Source organism: Ornithorhynchus anatinus, chromosome 3, assembly GCF_004115215.2.
Source record: "Ornithorhynchus anatinus isolate Pmale09 chromosome 3, mOrnAna1.pri.v4, whole genome shotgun sequence".
NCBI classification, from domain to species: domain Eukaryota; kingdom Metazoa; phylum Chordata; class Mammalia; order Monotremata; family Ornithorhynchidae; genus Ornithorhynchus; species Ornithorhynchus anatinus.
This window is the reverse complement of record NC_041730.1, coordinates 89,991,911-90,014,278: the sequence shown is the minus strand read 5'-3', so window position 1 is coordinate 90,014,278 and position 22,368 is coordinate 89,991,911. Positions and strand designations below refer to the sequence as shown.

At 44.1% G+C, this 22,368-nt stretch overlaps 1 protein-coding gene across 1 annotated transcript in view; it reads right to left on the bottom strand.

Moving 5' to 3' along the window:
- Positions 1 to 22,368, bottom strand: part of OXCT1 (3-oxoacid CoA-transferase 1) — a 106,347-nt gene that overhangs the window by 12,471 nt on the left and 71,508 nt on the right. Inside the window, exons 12-14 of the mRNA XM_029060355.1 lie at positions 20,188 to 20,260; positions 18,629 to 18,704; positions 306 to 395 (exon numbers count right to left, since the gene is read on the bottom strand). Of these exons, the coding sequence (XP_028916188.1) occupies positions 306 to 395; positions 18,629 to 18,704; positions 20,188 to 20,260 (239 nt within the window). The remainder of the gene's footprint in view (positions 1 to 305; positions 396 to 18,628; positions 18,705 to 20,187; positions 20,261 to 22,368) is intronic.

Below are 22,368 nucleotides of genomic sequence, written 5' to 3'. Positions count from 1 at the left end.
GAGTTGCCCAAGGTCACAGAGCAGACAGGTGGCGGAGCCGGAATTAGAACCCCCGAGCATCTGACTCTCAGGCCTTTGCTCTATCCACTAAGCCACACTGAGATACCTCCCCTCCCTCTTAGACTGTGATCCCTGTGACACACAGGGATTGCCTGATCTGATTACCTTGCATTTCCCTCTCTGCTTGGCACACAATGAGCACTTAATAAACACCGTATTCATTAGGCAGATTAACTGAAAAATTCAGAGAGATGAACGTAGAAAATGGGACGGAAAGTTCAAAAACGGCATTGGTAGCCCATTACCTTGGCTGAGTGTTCCATGGTGACGACCACTTTGGTTTTGGCACTGGATACCAAATCCATGGCACCGCCCATTCCTTTCACCATCTTCCCCTGCAACACAGAATCCAAATGAGTGCGTGCATCAGGCCACTGGATTGTTTATTTAGGCAACAGGAGGAGAAGAGGAACCCCTGTTAACTGAAACGGTTCCCTTTAGGGACAGATTTGGGCCACATGGAAAGAGCAGCTTTCCAGACTTGCTTTCATAATAATAATGATAATAATAATGATTGTAGCATTTGTTAAGCGCTTACTACATGCTGGGCACTGCACCAAATGCTGGAGTAGATACAAGATAACTGGGTCGGACACAGTCCTTGTCCCACGGCTCCGCCCCTTGTCCGCTGTGTGACCTTGGGCAAGTCACATCACTTCCCTGTGCCTCAGTTACCTCATCTGTAAAGTAGGGATTGAGACTGTGAACTCCACGTGGGACTGGGACGGTGTCCAACCCGAACTGCTTGTAACCACCTCAGCGCTTAGTACAGTGTTTGGCACATAGTAAGTGCTTAAATACCACATAGGACTCACAGTCAATCTCCATTTTAAGGATCAGGGAACTGAGACACACAGAGAGGTTTAGTGGCTTGCCCAAGGCCCTGCAACAGACAAGTGGCAGAGCGGGAATTAGAACCCAGATCCTTCTGATTCCCAAGACCGTACTTTAGCCATTAGAGCATGCTGCTTCTCAAATTCCAACACTTTAAATTTTAAAACTTCATTCACGGCACTGCTTCAACTCCTGCAGAGTGGATCTTCCAATTGGGTTACAGTACTCGACTACTCGAAAACTAGAGTAAAGATTCGGCCCCGTTTAGTGCTCAAAACCACATGGAAGCAGCTTGGTCTAATGGAAAGAGCAAGGGCTTGGGAGACAGAGGAACTGGGTTCTAAACTCCCCTCCACCACCTATGTGACCTTAGGCGAGTCATATCACTTTCTGTGCCTCAGTTCCATCATCTGCAAAATGGGGATTCAATACCTGTTCTCCCTCTTACCTTGACTGTGAAACCTATGTGGGACAGGGACTGTGTCTGACCTGATTAGCTTATATCTACCCCAGCACGAACAGTGCTTGACACATAATAAGCGCTTAACAAATATAAAAACCAAATGAAACAAGGAGTCATCTTAAAATAGAGAACTACAGAAACTATGAAAATAAACAAGTCCCCTCCAAAAATATGCTCTCCACTGTACTGAGTCACACACTTGCCATTACTGAGGACTGGTGGCTGGCATATCCTAGGGTTGCAGGAATAAAAACCGCATCTTTAAATAGTTTTTACATTGGTCATTTGAAAACTTTTGAAAATTTAATAGGTACGAATGTTATTTGGCTCTTCTTTTGACAAGAAAATGATCATGATGATCTCTCCAAAAGGCATAAACATACCAAGAGCACACAATCAGGAAAGAAATGGCAATGTACATTTGGAAGAAGATATGATGATTATCACCTGGGGACCAGAGGTGCTTTCTCATACCCTAGTGAAATACCTTAAATCCTGGGATTCAGTTAAAGGCAGGTCAAATCAATAGCTAGCTTAGATGGGAGTGGATTAACATAAACCTCTTGGAGCCTATATTCATGAAGTATGATTTCCTGGATAAATGGAAATGAAATAATCACAGTAGGACAATCAAAACCTGAGCCACTGCAGATCATCCCATCCCAATATCAAAGCTTCAATTACAGACAGCCCAAGAATCATCATTCAGACCAATTCCTGAAACTTATTATTCACCCTAATACCAATGCTTGCCCTCACCCTACTCTCTAAAAATAACTAAAAGAGACACTATCTAGTTTGGCTGTAATGATTCCAACGATTGAACCACAATTGTTGTTGACTTTTTTTGTACTAGAGATTCTTGATCAACCATAAGGAATTTTAGGGTAATTGCTTGTAGGCCTTTTGGTGAACTCTTATCTTCAAAGAAACATTGATTTTCTTGTCCTTTTATTTATGGTTTATACCTTTTACCTCTGTTATACTGTACTCTCTCAACTGTGCTCTGCACACAGTAAGCACTCAAATATGACTGACTGTTCAACCACTTAATATGTGTTAGTTTATATCTATTTGTCCTTACAATCGTCTTCGAGGGAGGAATTCTACATTTTTTCTCTATGTTCCCCAAGTACAGTGCTCAATGCTTAGAATAGTGCTCAGCACTTAGAACAGTTCTTGGCACGTAGTAAGCACTTAAATACCATGATAATAATTATTATTATTGATTCGAAGTTCTGCCAAGCAAACTTCTTCCTGTAACCTCACTTTTGACCCTCCCTCCTCTAGTCTTTTCCTTACCTTTTTCCCTTCCTGTCAGGAACACCCTCACCCCTCAAATGGTTCAAAGCACGCCCCAGAAAACCCCATCCAAACCTTCCGTAAAACCATCTCCCCCGAGACAGAGTCTCTATTTGATCTATAGGCTGTAAGCTCATTATGGGCAGGGAATGTGTCTGTGTATTGTTATAATGCACCCTCCCAAGGGTTTAGTACAGTGCTTAGCACACTGAGTGCTCAATAAATAAAACTGAATTAATTTCCAACAGTTCCCCTCAACAGCCGACACCTATAAATATACAACCAAATAATAATAATGATTATGGTATTTGTTAAGCACTTAAAATGTGCAGCACTTAGAACAGTGTGCTGAGATAGATATAGGGTAATCAGATTGTCCTGCGTGGGGCTCATCTTTTAATCCCCATTTTTACAGATGAGGTAACTGAGGCACAGAAGTTAAGTGACTTGCCCAAGGTCACACAGCAGACAAGTTGGCGGAGCCGGGATTCGAACCCACGACCTCTGACTCCCAAGCCTGGGCTCTTTCCACTGAGCCACGCTGCTGCCAACCAAAGGGGGCCTTTATGCATACATCACACATATTCCATTTATTTGTCCAGTGTTACACTGCTTAACAAATTCCACAATTATTATTATTGCTATTCTTTTCGCTAGAATGTAAGCTCATTATGTGCAGGGAACATTTCTGCTAATTCTGCTGTACTGTACAATCCCAAGCACTTTGTACAGGTCTCTACACATAGTAAGTGCTCAATACATAAGGTTAATTGCTACCACATTATGAGCAGGGAATGTGTCTACCAACTTTGTTATAGTGTATTCTTCCAAGTGCTTAGTACAGTGCTCTGCATACATTAAGCACTCAATGAATGCCACTGATTGATTACTTTTGTGGTGACTAGTTGCTTCTGCTTTTCCACTTGTTCCCACTATACATATTCAAGAAAAACAGCATGGCGTAATGGAGAGAGAACAGACCTGGGAGTCAGAAGGACCTGGGTTCTAATCCCAGTTTGGCCACTTGTCTGCTGTATGACCTTGGGCAAGTCATTTAACTTCTCTAGGACTCAGTTACCTCATCTCTGAAATGGGGATTAAGACTGTGAACCCCATGTGGGAAACAGACTGTGTCCAACTTAATTAGCTTGTCTGTACCCCCTTAGAACAGTGCTTGGCACATAGTAAGCCTTAACAAATACCATTAAAATAAATCTGTGACTGTCTCTCTTGAGGGCAGGGATGTCTCTTTTACTTCGAATGAACTCTAAGTGCCCAGTACAGTGTTTTGCACATAGTATGTACTCCAAACATTCTAAACAAGCAGTTTTTTTTTTTCCAAACAAAATCCCAGGTGAATGGAAGGATTTTTTTAATGACCATTTGTTAAGCACTTACTATATGCCAGGCACTGTGTTAAGTGCTGGGGTAAATTCTAGTTAATCAGGTTGGATATGGTCCCCATCCAACAGAGGGCTCCCAGTCCTCATCTTCATTTTACAGTTGAAGTATCTGAGGTTCAGAGAAGTGAAGTGACTTGCCCAAGGTCACACAAGGTCCAACAAGTGGTGGAGCCAGAATCAGAACTCTTCTGCATCGCCCCGACTTGTTCCCTTTATTCATTCTCTCACTCCTAGCCTCACGGCACTTAAGTACAGATCTGTAATTTATTTATTTATATTAATGTCGGTCTCCCTCTCGACTGTAAGCTCGTTGTTGGCAGGGAATGTGTGTGTTTACTGTTATAGTGTATTCTCCTAAGTGCTTAGTACAATGCTCTGCACGCGGAAGCTCTCAATAAATATGACTGAATGGACAAACCCAGGTCCTTCTGATTCTCAGGCCCATGCTCTATCCACAAGACCACTCTGCTTCTTGATTTGTGACTCCTATTTTATAGCTGTAAAAATGGGGGCAAAGAGAGAGAGAGAGATTTGGGAACTTCCCTAAAGTTCCAGCCAGGCCCCATGCTGTAATCTCCCCAGTGGACTCATAAAAATCCTCGCCAAAGAAAATTCCACTTAAGCTTCACTTTGAAGTTCCATCGATTCAGCTGCAAACTTTCATAAGGTCTGGGCATAATTCCGTAGCGATGAAAACACGTATAAAACAACCCGGCAGTGGGATGACTGCTCATCTGACCCTTCAATGGAACGCCAGTCTCTCTCTCCACAGACCTTGAGCAAACAGGCCAGGACTGACAGCAAGAGCTCTCCTGTTGAAACCGTTATTGACTTTTACAGCATAATTAATTGGATTTCTAAAAGCGGACCAACTACTAGCCGAGCAGGCTTTTGACGAGAAAAGGAATGCGCCGAAAGCAGAAAGAAGCTAAGCTGGGAGCTCTCCGCTGTCTGAAAAACTTCTCCATTATCCCTGGATCACTAGGGAGGATCCTTTCCCCGAGGTAAAGCCCAGAAACACACTCTCTCCTGTGTGGGATTCCCAAACAAACCCGCTTCTCAATCGATTTCATTTTCAAAGGACCCCAGGATGACACGATGTTAATGGCTACAGAAGGCAAAAGCAGATGTGCCTGGATGTGGGTCTAGGGATCTGTTCACTTGGAAATTGGGATGATTGCACCCCAAGAAAAAGGAGGTTCTCCCCAGGCGCTTCATTTTCTGGTTCCCTCTGGTCCCCTTCCCCCACACCCCGCCTACCCCAATCTCCCCAGCGGGAGAGGAAGAAAGAACTGGATAGACTGATAGAGAGACAACAGCAGCTGCTGTAGAAGATGCGTGATTCCACACTCCCTCACCTCCCCCCTACCGACTGCGGCACTCAAAAGGGGACGATTACAGAATTATTGTAATTAAATTGCCGTTCCTGACAGCCAGATTAGATTTTACTCCTAGAGATGGTGACAGAAGGAATGTTATTATGGAAAACTGCAAAATCATTAACGAGGCCTTGGGGGTTTGTCTGGGGGGCAGGAGAGTAAAAGAAACGACAGTCAAGCACTGAGTTAGAACGCCTCTGTATGGCTGCAAAGCTGGATGCTGTAGACACAAAAAATGGGGACGGAACTCAATTGCACCACATAAAATTGCTTTGGGCTTTAAACGAATCCGTGTCTAATAATAATAATAATGTTGGTAATTTGTTAAGCGCTTACTATGTGCAAAGCACTGTTCTAAGCGCTGGGGTAGACATAGGAGAATCAGGTTGTCCCACGTGGGGCTCACAGTCTTAATCCCCATTTTACAGATGAGGGAACTGAGGCACAGAGAAGTTAAGTGACTTGCCCACAGTCACACAGCCGACAAGTGGCAGAGCTGGGATTCGAACTCATGAGCCCTGACTCCAAAGCTCGTGCTCTTTCCACTGAGCCACGCTGCTTCTCTAATTCCCACCTTATCTTCCACCTCAGACGCAGAGACAACCCTTCTAATGCTCTTCAACACCTGCTTAATCAGTGGTATTTATAAGTGCTTACTATGTGCAGAGCACTGTACTAAGTGCTTGGGAGAGTACAATATAACAGAGTGGGTAGAAATGCTCCCTGCGCACAACAAGCATCCAGTCTAGAGGTGGAGAAGATGATGGATAGGCATTCGGGTATCCTCTGTGTTGTGTAAACTAGAAAGGAATTGTCTGTTGGGACCAGGAAAATGGCTTTAAATCAAGACTGAGAGTAGGGACAAAAGGTGGTCATCCAATCCACAACCAGTAATACCATTTGTCTAGTCCACCCAGCCAGTCAAAACCACGAAGGAAATCCAAACTGTTCCTTATATATCTGTTGCCGAATTGTACTTTCCAAGCCCTTAGGACAGTGCTCCACACACAGCGCCCAATAAATACGACTGAATGGAGGGGGGAGAAGGTGATTGGGGCCTGTGGTAAGAACCCTGCAAATGGTCATTGGACACGTGTTGGACATGTCATGCCCCCAGTACACGCAAGCTGCATGGGCGAGCGCATTGAGGGAGTGCCGGGGTAAGCTGGGTAGAGAAGCAGAGTGGCCTGATGGATAGAGCACAGGCCTAATGGATAGAGCCCAGGCCTGGAAGTCAGAAGGACCTGGGTTCTAATCCCAGCTCGGCTTTCTGCTGTGTGACCTTGGGCAAATCACTTCACTGGGCCTCGGTTCCCTCATCTGTAAAATAGGGACTAAGAATGTGAGCCCCATGTGGGACACGGGACTGTCCAACCTGATGGTCTAGTGGTTAAGATTTGGTGTTTTCCAAGAACTTAGAACAGTGCTTGGCACTCAGTAAGCAGTTCACAAATACCATCATTATCATTCCAGCACTTAGAACAGTGCCTGGCACATTTTAAGTACTTAACAAATACCATGAAAAAACAAACAAAAAAACCCAGACACTCAGCTAGCAGCAGCTCTGACTGCTCTGCAGGGGGATTTCAATGGCTTCAAATTAATTCAAATGTCTTTACTGACCTCCTAGGATGCAGAGATCCCTGGACGGGGTTCCTGCCATGTGCTGAACTCTATAGTGAGTACCAAAAGTGTGAAGAGCATTGTCTTGGATGCCTCCGTGGGCCCAGCCCTAAGTTAGATGCCTACTCTGTTTTGCAGAGAGCACTGTTCCAGGCAGAGCGCAACAAAAGTCAAAGACTTGGGAGAAATTCAGACTTCCACTGAGGGGGCAAGTCTTGGGAAGGAGCATAAGTCAATCAATCAATCGTATTTATTGAATGCTTACTGTGCACACGGCACTGTACCTTGGGAGAGTACAATATGAAGTCTGCTTCAATTGCCATTTCTGGAGGCCATGAAGGGAAGAGGGTCTCCCTTTCTGACTCCTAGGAAGGCATTGCTTGTCCCTGGGAACTAAATAACCATTACTTCATTCATTCATTCAATAGTATTTGAGCGCTTACTATGTGCAGAGCACTGTACTAAGCGCTTGGAATGTACAAATTGGCAACAGATAGAGACAGTCCCTGCCCACTGACGGGTTTACAGTCTGGGGGAGAAAGACAGACAAAAACAATAGCAATTAATAGAATCAAGGGGATGTACATCTCATTAAAACAATAAATACAATCAAGGGAATGTACACCTCATTAATGAAATAAATAAGGTAATAAAAATATATACAAATGAGCGGATGAGCACAGTGCTGAGGGGAAGGGAGAGGGGGAGGAGTAGAGGGAAAGAGGGGGAAAAGGGTGCTTAGCTGAGGGGAGGTGAAGGGGGGGGTAAGAGAGGGAGCAGAGGGAAAAGGGGAGCTGGGAAGGCCTCTTGGAGGAGGTGAGCTCTATTTATCTTTTAAAATGGTATTTGTTAAGCACTTTACTATGTGCCAGGCACTTTATTAAGTGCTGAGGTAGATACAAGATAATCAGGTTGGACATAGTCCCTATCCCACATAGGGTTTACAGTCAAAATCTCCAATATACAGATGAGGTAGCTGAGGCATAGAGAAGTTAAGTGACTTGCCTAAGGTCACCCAGCAGATAAATGGCAAAGCAGGAATGAGAACCCAGGTTCTCTGAGTCCTAGGTCGGTGATCTTTCCACTAGTACCTGCTTTTTGCAAGATTCATCCCATGTAAGTTTTCTTTGTGCTCTTTCAAGGGTTGCAACAGGCAGCATATTGAAGTGATGCTTTTCACTGTTCCATTCCCTACTCTGTGTAAGAAAAGTAATGATCTTACACTTTATCTAGTATGTTCCCCAGTGAGGAACACAGTGCTTGACACAAAGTGGGCAATAATACTGACTAAAAAAATTATACAAATAAAATTGTTAGCAGGCTGGGATACAACTTAGGGCATGGAGAGCAATTTTGGTTTTCCCCTGCAATACCAAGCACATAGTATAGTGTATTCAATTAGGAGGAACTCAATAAAGAGCCTAAATCCACACATTCTCTCACACGGTTGATGCAGTGCTTACCACACGCTTTGATTTTACTTGCCCTATGGGATTTGCTCATTTCTCAACGCTAAGGGCAGAAATGGTGTCTACGTCAAGCAATGTAAACCTGGGGTACATGTCAGTGCTGAATCAGTGTTTGTGATGATTTGTACAGAAAGCCAAAATAGCTAAAAAAAGAGGGGCAAAGGGGGAATGCTATCCATCGTGCTTTCATGGGGTTCACTGCCCCACTGTAAGACGGAATACAGGACAGGAGATCCCATGGCCCAGGGAAAAGAGAATGGGGTCGGGAGACCAAAGACCCAGGTTCTAATCCCAATTCTGCCACTACACTGTAAGTGACCTTGGGTAAATCACAACCTCCCTGAGCCTCAGTTTTCTCATCTGAAATGGAGATAATAGCCCCTATCTCCTAGGGATGCTGTGATGATAAAATGAGAGACGTAATATGAACACACTGTGTGAAAATGAAGAAGCCCCTGAAGAATTCAAGACAGTGTGATTAGCAGTAGAGCTTTTGGTGGCTCTCACTCTCCAGCATGCCTCTAATGACAATACAAATTGTAATAACGGTATTTGTGAAGCATTTCTCACATGCCAAGCACTGTACTAAAAAGTGGGATAGATTCAAGATCACCCGAAAGGACAAAGTCAGTTCTTGTTCCACATGAAGCTCTCAGTCTAAGTAAGCAGGAAAACAGGCATAGAATTCCCATGTTGCAGATGATGAAAGTCCTCTCTCTCCCACACCAATTCTGGCCTCCCCAAGTCCGTTTCCCTGTGTCTGTCCAAAACTGAAATGCTGACTCTTAATCGGTGAGATTCCACTTGATCCAAGCCTGCTTTGTGCATCTGGAAGACAGTGCACTTACCAATAGACAGAGGTGAAAAAGCTGAAGTCTGAACCAGAGGCCATTTGCTAGTTTGGTGCAAAGGACAATATTTTTGGCTATTTCTGATCATCTACTGGTGAGGGACAGGGATTGTCTCTATTTGTCACTGAATTGTACTTGCCAAGCACTTAGTACAGTGCTCTGCACACGGTAAGTGCTCAATAAATACACTGAATCTACTGACCTCTCCAGAGAGTCACACTGCGGTGTTGGCAGAACTGTGACTTTGGAAATGACACCCACAGAGCTCTTTAATCCCACAAACTGGCTGACCGAAGAGGTAATAATGATAATGATGGTATCTGTTAAGCGCTTACTATGTGCCAGGCACTGTACTAAGCACCGGGGTGAATTCAAGCAAATCGAGTTGGACGCAGTTCTTGCCCCACGTGGGGCTCCCAATGTCCCATAATTTTCTCATAACACAATATTCTCCAGGAACACAACTACCAGGTTATAGCAGAACTGACCGTACTACTGATTGAATGTTTGAACAAATGAATGAAGGCATGACATTTCACAACCTTATCTTGACTTCATTTCACTCAAAATACACCGATTTCAGCGTCAGCCAATCTGCTCTGAAGTCACGTGCTGAGCGAGGTCTGGGATGACTATTTTGTCTTTTCAAAACAATTGCAAGGACTTCTGCTTGGATTGTGCCTGGGGTTTTACATCAAAAGGAAAACACACAGTGAGAATAACTTCAGATTACCATCTGGGAGGAACGGATAAATTCCCTGAGCCTGTTGTTTTCAAAGGCTCTGCAAAAATCTGACTTTGCCATGAGAAATACATTTATGGCTTTCGCATTGTTCTGTTCTTATTTTTTTTTACTAGCTATCAACCGTGGTCTGTTATGTACCGATTATGTAGTTCATTCCTCCACAGAATACACCTTGTATCAATAACGGAATGCACTGACTAAACTTGAATCAGCAACAGAAGAAAACACAGGGGGAATATGGATTTTAAGATCCAATTCAATGACGCTTCTCCGAGTAGGTATCAATCTGATGTTCACGGTAGGACGAAGCCCTAAGTCCCTATCAACAGTAATAATAAGAAAATAAAGTGGCATTTATGTCCCTGGTGACTAATTAATGGTAAATATTCATTAATACTGGCTGACCCTTAGGCAATCACATTTACTGAGCGCTTACCATGTGCAGAGCACTAAAATGAGCACTTGGGAGAGTACAATACAATAATAAACAGACACATTCCCTGCCCACAATGAGCTTAAGTACTCCTCAAAGGCCAACACACTGCCTTCATCAACAATGTTACTTTATGACCTCTATATGTTATGCTCTGACATCTCCCCGAAAGTTGTCTCTTAGAAATGGCATGAGTCAGGAGGTGAAGACTTGAGCTTTAAAACTGTAAGCTTTTTGTGGGCAGGGAATGTGCCTACCAGCTTTGCTATACTGTACTCTTCCCAACCACTTAGTACAGTGCTATGCACACAGTAAGTGTTCAATAAAGACCACTGATTGTCTGATTGATGGATTGACGGAGCCTTAGTCTTGACACTGGCCTGTGTGACCTTAGATAATAATAATAATGGTATTTATTAAGTGCTTACCATGTGCCAAGCACTGTTCTAAGCCCTGGGTTATATAGAAGGTAACCAGGTTATCCCAAATGGGGCTCATAGTCTTAATCCCCATTTTACCAACGAGGGAACTGAGGAACAGAGAAGTGATTTGCCCAAGGTCTCACAGCAGACAAGCGGAGGTGCCAGAATTAGAATCCAGAACCTCTGACTACTAAGCCTGGGCTCTTACTACTAAGCCACGGTGGATGAGTTACTTGCCCTCTCTGGGCCTCAATTTTCTCCTCTGTAAAAACAAGGATAACAATCTCATCCTCTCCCTGCCTCACAGGGATGCTGCAAAGACCAGATGAGATAAGTATCAAGAAAGTGGTTTGGAAAAAGAAAAAGGTTGGTCTCTAGAATCCCCTCAAAACTCCCCAATGACTCCCTGGGTGGGGCAACACAGTTAATAAGAGAAATTCCTCCCTAGAACACAAAGCTACCTGCAATCGCTCAATGGTTAAAGGTGAATGGGCTATTCTTCTTAATAATAATTATAATAACAATTACGATATTTGTTAAGCACTGACTATGTGTCAACCACTTTTCTAAGCAATGGGGTAAATGCAAGTTAATCTGATCAGACATAGTCCCTGTCCCACATGGGGCTCACAGTCTAAGCAGGAGGGACAGCAGGTGTTAAATCCCCATTTTGCAGATAAAGAAACTAAAGCAAGAACTTAGGTGATTTGTTAAAGGTCACACGGCAGACAGGTGGCCAAGCCGGGATTAGAACCCAGGTCCTCTGACTCCCAGGGTGGGGCTCTTTCCATTAGGCCATGCTACTTCTCAATAATGCTCTGTCCACAGTGGGCCCCTGACCTGTAAAGTGCTCTGAACCCAGTAGACACCTAGTCCAGTGCTGTGCATACATTCATTCATTCATTCAATTGTATTTATTGAGCGCTCACTGTGTGCGGAGCACTGTACTAAGCATTTGGAAAGTAAAATTTGGCAACAGATAGAGACAACCCCTACCCAACTATGGGCTCACAGTGTGGAAGGGGGAGACAGACAACAAAACAAAACAAATATACAGGTAACAATACCATCAAAATAGATAAATAGAATTATAGATATATACACATCATTAATAAAATAGAATTATAAATATGTAAATATATACACAAGTGCTATGGGGGGGAAGAAGGTAGAGCAGAGGGATGGAGTAGGGGCAATGGGGAGGGGAGGAGGAGCAGAGGAAAAGTGGGGGCTCAATCTGGGAAGGCCTCCTGGCATACATGACACAACCATACATACATACCATACATACATGGCATACATGACACCACCAGTACAGCAAAAGTCAATAAATACTCATGATGACAACTGGCATTCAAGCACTGGTGTAGCCAATCACCGTTATTCACTGAATACTTATGTGCAGAGCACTGTACTAAGCACTTGGGATAATGAAACCGAATAAATTGGCAGACACGTTCCCTGCCCATAGCAAATGTCAAGTCCAGAGGTGACTTGTGGAATTCTAGATATCAGAGTACTTAATATGTTTTATAACATTCTGGAGTGAAGAAAATGGCAAATCCTCAAAACATGTACATGTAAAATCTGCATCTTCAGGTACCTAAAAAGAGTCCAAAGCTTAAGTAAATGAAATGCGCCCAAATCAAATGCAAGCTCCAATTTTCATGAGGTTCAGTACACTAGATGTTGTAAGAAAACGTTATCCAGTTCATTCTAAATTGGGGAAGCTACTGTTTGACTGTCCAGTGGATAAAAGTCCTGTTTTTGACTATCCAGATACTGTACTTCTCTCCCTCTGCCCTCTCCCTAACCCCTTTATGCACAGCTCATGGTTTGTTACACTTCCCTCCTGTGGAGGGAAGGAGAGGAGGACAAAATGAAATTGCTAAGCACCCTGGTAAAAGTTTTTATAAAAGGAGATAATCGCATATATCGACTAAGATGTGTTTCAGGGGCTTTTACTTTTCAGTAATCTTGGCATCCAGAATCTACTTCAGTGTGGATTACTCTCCACTGATCATATTTTCTTTTTTTTAAAATGGCATTTGTTAAGCGCTTACTATGCATCAAATATTGTTTTAAGCAAGGGGGTAGATACAAGTTAATTGGGTCAGACACAGTCCCTGTCCCTTATGAGGCTCCCAGTCTAAGTAGAAGGGAGAATAGGTTATCCCCATTTTACAGTTGAGGAAACTGAGGCACAAAGAATTGAGGTGACTCTCCCGAGGTCACCCAGCAGACAAGTGAGGGAGGTGAGATTAGAACCCTAAGTCCTTCTAACTCACAGGCCCATGCTCTCTCCACTGCTATGCTGCTTCTCATAATCCCCAAGGTCAATTGAACCTTTGAATCAGGCACTGGAGATTTGAGGTTGGCTGCTTGGCTCTTCTACCTGCTTTTCTCAACTGCTGATTTTCAGGTAGTCTGCTGCCTGAACGCTCTTGGAACTCTACGGGGTTTGCTCGCCAATTGTCGGAAGGAGGCCCTTAAAAGTTAAAGGTCTATTTTTACGGCAAACCTGGGAGTGAACTAACTCTGGTAGATGGCCCAGGTTCATTCATTCATTCATTCATTCATTCATTCATTCAATAGTATTTATTGAGCGCTTACTATGTGCAGAGCACTGTACTAAGCGCTTGGGATGAACAAGTCGGCAACAGATAGAGACAGTCCCTGCCGTTTGACGGGCTTACAGTCTAATCGGGGGAGACGGACAGACAAGAACAATGGCACTAAACAGCGTCAAGGGGAAGAACATCTCGTAAAAACCGATGGCAACTAAATAGAATCTAGGCGATGTACAATTCATTAACAAAATAAATAGGGTAACGAAAATATATACAGTTGAGCGGACGGGTACGGTGCTGTGGGGATGGGAAGGGAGAGGTGGAGGAGCAGAGGGAAAAGGGGAAAATGAGGCTTTAGCTGCGGAGAGGTAAAGGGGGGATGGCAGAGGGAGTAGAGGGGGAAGAGGAGCTCAGTCTGGGAAGGCCTCTTGGAGGAGGTGATTTTTAAGTAAGGTTTTGAAGAGGGAAAGAGAATCAGTTTGGCGGAGGTGAGGAGGGAAGGCGTTCCGGGACCGCGGGAGGACGTGACCCGGGGGTCGACGGCGGGATAGGCGAGACCGAGGGACGGCGAGGAGGTGGGCGGCAGAGGAGCGGAGCGTGCGGGGTGGGCGGTAGAAAGAGAGAAGGGAGGAGAGGTAGGAAGGGGCAAGGTGATGGAGAGCCTTGAAGCCTAGAGTGAGGAGTTTTTGTTTGGAGCGGAGGTCGATAGGCAACCACTGGATACATCGCGATCCAGAAAGAAGTGGCATTTTTTGAGCGGGAACTTCGAGGGGACTGTGAGGCAGAGAGATAAATGCAAGAGCTACGGACAACACAACAGCACCACAAAAGACCACCTTTGTACAGAGTCGTCAGAATTCTGAGTCACACACAGGCCCTATCTTTCACTTATCTGAGTAAACTCGGGGAGCAGCGTAATACCTCTTCTGCCAATTGTTTGCTGTGTGACCACGCCAAGACACCTAACTTCTCTGTCCCTCAGTTTCCTCAGCGATAAAATGGGGATTAAATATCGGTTCTCCCTCCCTCTTAGACTGTGAGCCCCAAGTGCGATAGAAACTGTGTCCAAACTGATTAACTTTGTATCCATCCCAGATCTTAGGACAGTGCTTGACACAAAGGAAGCACTTATCAAAATATAATAAAAGTAATAATAGTAATAATAATAATGATGATTTCACCATCAGTGATGTCTTCTTTGAACGGGGCAGCTAGATGTACCGAATATAAAGTACAGTAAGTGGGCTTTCAAGATTACTGTTCAGTTACACCATGCCTGCCTTCCAAAATGTTTATCAGAATATTCACTGAAATCAACAGTTTCATAAACAATGTCTGTTAACTTGAAATTAAAATTATGTGTCTTTCCCCTACCACAGAACATGAAAAAAACTAAGTGAACTTTGGGAAAAGGTTGAATTTGAGAGCTGTGTAAAGGTGCATCTATTCATCAAGGTTAATTAACCTGAGCTTCAGAACCCTCTTGTCATTAATACAGGGACTTATCTGTTCAGTGGCACCGATATTTATGATGTTAATATGAATGCATCACTTGGGCCTCTCCATCATTCTCAATCTTTTTTCTTTTCTTTCTAAGTGGGCGGTTAAATGGCTGGGGGCAGTTCAGCCACAGAAAAGCACCATTAGTCAAAAGATTACAGTTATAGGAAATACCGCTTTTTTTTCCCAAAAGAAATACTGGAATCCATTTCCAAATTTATCCACTGAACAGTAAATTTACACAATCAAAGCCCTTCACACTTTACTCAAACTCCCACTGCGTGGGTGGATGTGTGTGCGAGTCTGTGTGTAAGCGTTTGTCTGAAATGATCAGAGATGAACAGCTCTGCTATTTGGTATGTGCAGCACTTACTGATCTGTATATTTTCCGGTCTTCATTTTTTTTATGGTATTTGTGAAACACTTACTATGTGCCAGGCACTGTTTTAAGCACTGGGGTAGATAGAAACTAATTGAGTAATAATTACGGTACATGTTAAGCGCTTACTAAGGGTGTGGAGGAGGTGGGTTTTCAGGGGGGCTTTGGAGGAGGGACATGATCTTGTAGATTTGAAGAGGTGTGTTTCCTGATAAGGGGAGGGTTTGGTTCTCTCCAGGCAGAGAAGCAGCATGACCTAGTGGATAGAGCACGGACCTGGGAGTCAGAAGGACCTGGGTTCTTAATTCCAGCTCCACCATTTGTCTGCTGGGTGACCTTAGGCAAGTCACTTCATTTCTCTTGGCCTCAGTTACCTCATCTGTAAAACGGGGATTAAGACTGTGAGCCCCTAGTGGGACATGGACAGTATCCAATCTGACTACTTTGTATTGACCTCAGCGCTTAAGACAGTACCCGGTACATACATACATTCAATTATATTCATTAAGCGCTTACAGTGCAGAGCACCGTACTAAGAACTTGGGAAAGTACAATACAACACAGTAAGCGCTTAACAAATGTCATAAAAAAATTACAGAATGAATTCAGTGCAAGTAAGACAGCATCTAACGTGATCTGAAGGGTCAGTTTCTTCAGCAAAAATCCCAAATCTATCACTTGCCCAGGTTAGTGTAGCAATCCCTAACCACAAGCATCACTTCTGTGGAAAGAAACTGGCACTAATCTGCCAAAAAAATCACTCAGTGGTATTTATTGAGTGCTTTATTGTGACTAGAGCACCATATTAAGCAATTCTGGTTTATGTTTAGTGACCAAAGTGGCCAGATTGAATGATGCCTGATTTTGGCATGTGATACTAAGCTCATGTGGCCTAAACCCCTGGAGTCTCAAAACCCCTTTGTTCTACTTATGTACATATCTTTATAGTCAGCTGCTTTCCTCTATTTGTAATTTATTTTAGCATAGGTCTCCCACATTAGACAGTACGCTCCTTGAGGGGAAGGATCATATCCAACAACTCTAATGTGCTCTCCCAAGCATGCTTAGTACAGTGCTCAGCACAGACTAAGCCCTCATATACTGCTGCTTGACTGACGTGGCCCTTTTGACAAGCTTTCACATGTGCTTTGGGGAGGGGTTAACCATCTTGTGTCTCTGGATTTTTCCCTCCCTGTTGAGGGGATCATCAACAAGGATGCTGAAGAGAATCTCCATTATTTTATGAAGACTTTTTACTCGAATGCTCAAGGTAAAATTACTGAAAAACCAATATAAAGGCAGGGGTCCGGCACCAATTCACGATGTTATGAAGCTGCCAAGTGGCAGGACAAACAGTATCCACATCATTTTGCCTCTTGGCTTGGGGATTTAAGGCTGTGGCTCAAATCTGCCACCAAAAGCTTGCAAGGAAGCCCAACACAAAGAAAAACCCAAATCACATGAATCTTATTACATCCAATGCTAGCACAAAAGAAAATGACCAATGTCCCCCTTCTTGCAAAATCCACTGGCCTCAACTCCACCCTAATCCTCCATCTTTCTGCTGCCTTCGACACTGTGGACCACCCTCTTTCTCCTGGAAACATTATCCTTGGCTTCACCCACACTATCCTCTCCTGGTTCTGCTATCTCTCTAGTCACTCCTCAAATCTTCTTCGTAGGCTTCTCCTCTGCCTCCCACCCCCTAACTGTGAGAGTGCCTCAAGGCTCAGGCCTGGGTCCCTTTCTATCCTCCATCTACACCAAGTGCCCTGGGGAACCCATTTGCTCCCATAGCTTCAACTACTACCTCTACACAAATGACTCCCAAATCTACATCTCCAGCCCTGACCTCTCTCCTTCTCTACAGCCTCGCAGCCCCAGCTGCCTTTGGGACATCTTTACTTGGATGTCCTGCTGACATCTCAAACTTAACATGTTCAAAATAGAACTCGTCACCTTCCCACCTAAACTGTGTCATCCCCGACTTCCCCATAACTGTCTCACGATCCTGTACCCGTGACGTTATCCTCGACTCATCCCTCTCATTCATCCCACACCTTCACCCTGTCATGAAATCTTGCCGATTCCATCTCACGTTTTTAAAATCTACCCTTTCCTCCCCATATACACTACTACCATGCTGATCCAAGCACTCATCATATCCTGCTTTGACCACTGCATCAGTCTCCTCGCTGATCTACCTGCCTACTGTCTCTCTCAACTCCATACTTCACATTACAGGAAAAGCGTTCGGTCCACCTCACCCCGCTCCTCAAGAACCTCGAGCAATCGCCCATCCGCCTCCGCATCCAATTGAAACTCCTTACCATCGGCTTTAAAGCACTCGATCACCTTGCTCCCTATCTCTCCTCATGGCTCTCTTACTACTACTACCCAATCCACAAACTACTCCTCTAAGGCCAACCTACCCTCTGTACCTCGATCTCACCTAACCCAGCACTGACCCTTTGCCCACATCCTGCCTCTGGGCTAGAACCCCCTCTCCCTTCATATGCGACAGCCCATCAATCTTCCTACCTTCAAAACCCTCCTAAAAATAACATCTCCGCCAAGAACCTTCCATGACTATGCCAATGTTTTCCCTTCTGCCCTCCCCTCTGTGCCAATTGTGCATTTGGCTGTGTACCCCTTAAGTACTTGAATGCTCACTCTAGCCCTACAGCTCTTATCCAATGCTTATTGAAGGCACACCTCCTCCAAGAGACCTTCCCTAAGCCCTCCTTTCCTCTTTTCCCACTCTCTTTTGCATTGGCCTGACTTGCCCCCTTTATTCATCCTCCCTCCTAGTCCCACAGCACTTATGTCCATATCTGTAATTTATTTATTTATATTAATGTCTGTCTCCCCTGCCCTCTAGACCACAAGCTCGTTGTGTTCCTCTGTGTCTGTTTATTGTTGTATTGTACTCTCCCAAGCACTTAGCACAGTGCTCTGCACACAGAAAGTGTTCGATAAATACAACTGACTGACTGAAGGTCTGAGGGACCCAGGGCACGGCTTCTGATGAAATACTGTATTGTTCTGTTAAACGATCCTTAACCGGCTTTGCCTAGTCTCTTCACTAAGTTTCACCTGCAAAAACACCCAATGGGACCAAAGACTAGAGGACCTCCCAGCCTCATCTCACCATCCCTGAAAGCTACAGGCCAGTAAAACAGAGCTCAAACTTACAGGTATCATCCAGTTGGCCAGATCCCCATACTTGGACACCTGCATAGCTCCCAGCATGGTTAAGTTAACATGACCCCTGAGGAGGAAAGAAGAATCCGCAGTTAGTGCCGAGACTCAAAGCCAGATATCCCCGCCTGAGGACTCAAGTTCGAGCCCTTAAAGAACAGTGAGTTCAGGGCTTCCCCCTGTATCTACTGCTCTTCTTTGAGTGCTCTTTTCGTACTGTCCTCCTGGCAGACAATCCTTCAGGGGCAAGGCAGGCAGAGGCTGTTCTTTAGACTGTAAGCTCGTTTGGGACAGGGAATGTGTCTGTTGACTGTTATGCTGTACTCTCCCAAGTGCTCAGTACAGAGCACTGGCTCTGCACACAGTAAGTGCTCAATAAATACAATAATGGAATGAATGAATGAGGTACTAGAGGTGGAGGCAGAAGGAGTCCGGTCTCATGGGAAGCACATGGGGCTGGGGGTGGGTGAGGATTCCTGGGCTTCAGTCCCAGCTGTCACTGGCCGGTTATGTGACCACTGGCAGGTCACGTAGCCTTTCTTAGCTTTGTTCCTTTCATCTGTTAAAAATGGAGATAATAACTGTCTCTACCTACTCTTTCCATCTCATGGGGACAATCTGAGGGAAAGTGAAATAAATGATGGAGTACTGTGCAAATATTATCCAATTGTGAAAATTATATATACATATATAATTAGATATAATATAGACGCATGTATATATAATTTTCAGAATTCCTCTGAGACACTTAAGAGCATTGTTTCCACACAGTTAAAATATATCTTTAACAATATATTTTTAATATGTAGTCAGTTCCTCTATAAGACAGCAATGTGGCCTAGGGGGAAGAGCACATGCCTGAGAGACCTGGATTTTAAACCTGGCTCCGGCACATGCCTGCTGCTTGACCTGGGAGAAATCACTTCACTTCTCTAGGCCCCAGTCTCCTCAATTGTAAAATAGGGATTCAAGACTTGTTCTCTCTCCTACTTAGACTGTGAACCCCAAGAGGAAAAGGGATTGGGTCCAACCTGATTATCTTGTATCCATCCCTTGCTTAGTAGTGCTTGGCACATTGTAAGGGCTTAATAAATACCACAACTAATGTCGTTATTATCATATTATATATTATTATATCTACACAGGGTATCTGTTCCTGATGAACTTCACTTTCACAACATCTCATATTATAGAACTGACTCCCTGAACAGCTCTACACACATGCAGAAAACATTTCCTTTCCTGGATTGCAGTTGTTCCAGACAGGCACATATTATGGCAAGAATGATCCCAAATCCTTAATGGCGTTCCACCCAGAACACACATGGAAGGAGAACTTTCCTTAGATATTTACACAGACATTCTCGGAAGTAAGCATTTCAATTTCCAGTATCCGAATCCAACCACTTTAGAAGGTGTTAAATAAGCTCACGATCGTTTTCATCTGTGAACCGTGAGCTGCGCTGCTAAGCATTACTGATACACTTGGTGAGTGGCTCAGCTCCTCCTTTTTCCTTAGAAAACTTGAGTGGTCCCAGATAGCACATACATACCCTCTGATCATGGCAAATGATTCGTCACTGGAGAAAAAAGAGGCTCCTGGAAGAACTGTGACAGTTTCTTTGCCTGGGGGAAAAGAAATGGCTGTTAGATTCTCCATGAAGACCCTGGTTTTCATCCTCCAGAGGGGGAAGGTGGCAATGTTGGAGTGTATTTTTTGGAAAAGAGAAAACTAATCGATCAGTGATATTTACTGTGCACCTATTGTATGTAGAGCACTGTACTAAGCGTTTGGGAGAGTACTACACAACAGAGTGAGTACACAAGTTCCCTTCCCTCATAAGGGGCTTACAGTTTAGAGGGGAAGACAGACATTAAAATAAATTGTAGCTAGGTACATAAGTGCTGTGGGGCTGACGATGGAGTGACTATCAAGTGCTTAAAGGATACAGATTTAAGTGCAAAGATGAAGAGAGAGGAAGTATGTGAAATGAGGGTTTAGTTGGGGAAGGCCTCTTGGACCAGATGAGATTTTAATGATGCTTTGAAAATGGGGTATGTGGTAGTCTGTCAGATGTGAAGGGGGAGGGGATTTTGGGCCCCATGAGAGAGGATGTGGCCATGGAAGGGGTGTTAGTGGTGGGACAGATGAGACTACCGTAGAGCCAGTAAAGTAGGCTGGTATTAAGGGAAAGGAATGAGTAAATTGGGATGTAGTAAGAAATCAGCAAGATAAAGTAAGAGGGGACATGCTGACTGAGTGCTTTAAAGTCAAAGGTGCAGGGTTTCTGATTGATGTGAACATAGATGTGCAACCACCGGAAGTTCCTGAAGAATGGAGGTGTGGGGGAGCAATGTGGAATGAATGGCTTTTTTTTCCTAAAGAAAAAAATGATCTAGGCAGCAGAATGAAGTACTGATTGGTGTGGGAAGAGACAGGAGGCAGGGAGCTCAAAAGGGGATAGGATAAATGCTTGGATTGACACTGAAGTAGTTTGGGTGATGAAAGGGAGGATTTTAGGGACATTGTGGAAGTAAAACCAACAGGTTTGTTGGTTGTTGCTGAATTGTACTTTCCTAGCGCTTAGTACAGTGCTCTGCCCACAGTAAGAGCTCAATAAATATAATTGAACAGGATTTGGTGAGAGAATGAATATGGTGGTTGAATGAGAGTCGAGAATAACGCATGGTTATAACTTTGTGAGATAGGGAGGATAGTGGTACTGTCTAAAGTGATGGATAAGTTAGGAGGAGAAGGTTTACAAGTGCAAAGGCCCAAGATATTTCCAAAATGTTGTGACTGTTGAGAGCGAAAATAAGGAACGATAACTAGATGAATAAATGAATGTACATCGAGAATATGCAAAATCACTCAGGACAGTTGTTGGATGGATGCACCTTGTGAATCAATCAGTGGTATTGAGTGCTTCCTTTGTGCTAAGCACTGTAGTAAGTGCTTGGGAGAACACAAAACACGTTCCCTGACCACAACAAACATACAGTGGTGACTTAGAGTATTTCACAGTGTGCAGGAAATGTGCCTGCCTATTGTTATACTTTATTCTTCCAAGTGCTCTGCACTCAGTAAGTGCTCAATAAATATGATTAACTGACTGGTGGAACCAATGTGGGGAAAGCCTCATAGAGAAGGTGGGATTTCAGGAGGTTCTGAAGTTGAGGAAGGTTGTGGTCTGGCAGACTTCAAGGAATTAAGGGTTCTAACCAGTGGGGAAGACTCGAGAAAGGGGCTGGAGTCAGAGGGGGTGGCAGGCATGGTGAGGTAATCTTGGGAGGAACAGAGTACAAGCTGGGGTGTAATGGGAGAAGAGAGTAGATGGGAAGCAGTGTGGCCTAGTGGAAAAAGCAAGGCCTGGGAGCCAGAGGACCTGGGTTATCTAATCCAAGCCCCACCACTTGCCTGCTGTGTGACAGTGGGCAAGTTGCTTCTCTTCTCTACCTCAGTTTCCTATGTAAAATGGGGGTTCAATACCTATTCTCCCCCTCCTTTGGACTGACAGTCCCATGCAAGGACTGTGTCTAACCTGATTATCTTGTATCTACCTACCCTAGTTCTTAGTAGAGAGTTTGGTATATAGTAAGTGATCAATAAATATCACAATTGATCGAAAGGGGTGTTTCAAAGCCAACCCTCAGGAGTCTTTCCCACCTTTATTATCTGTAAAGAAATATCCATTTCCAGTGGAAGTATAACTGCCCAATGAAAGCTATACTCT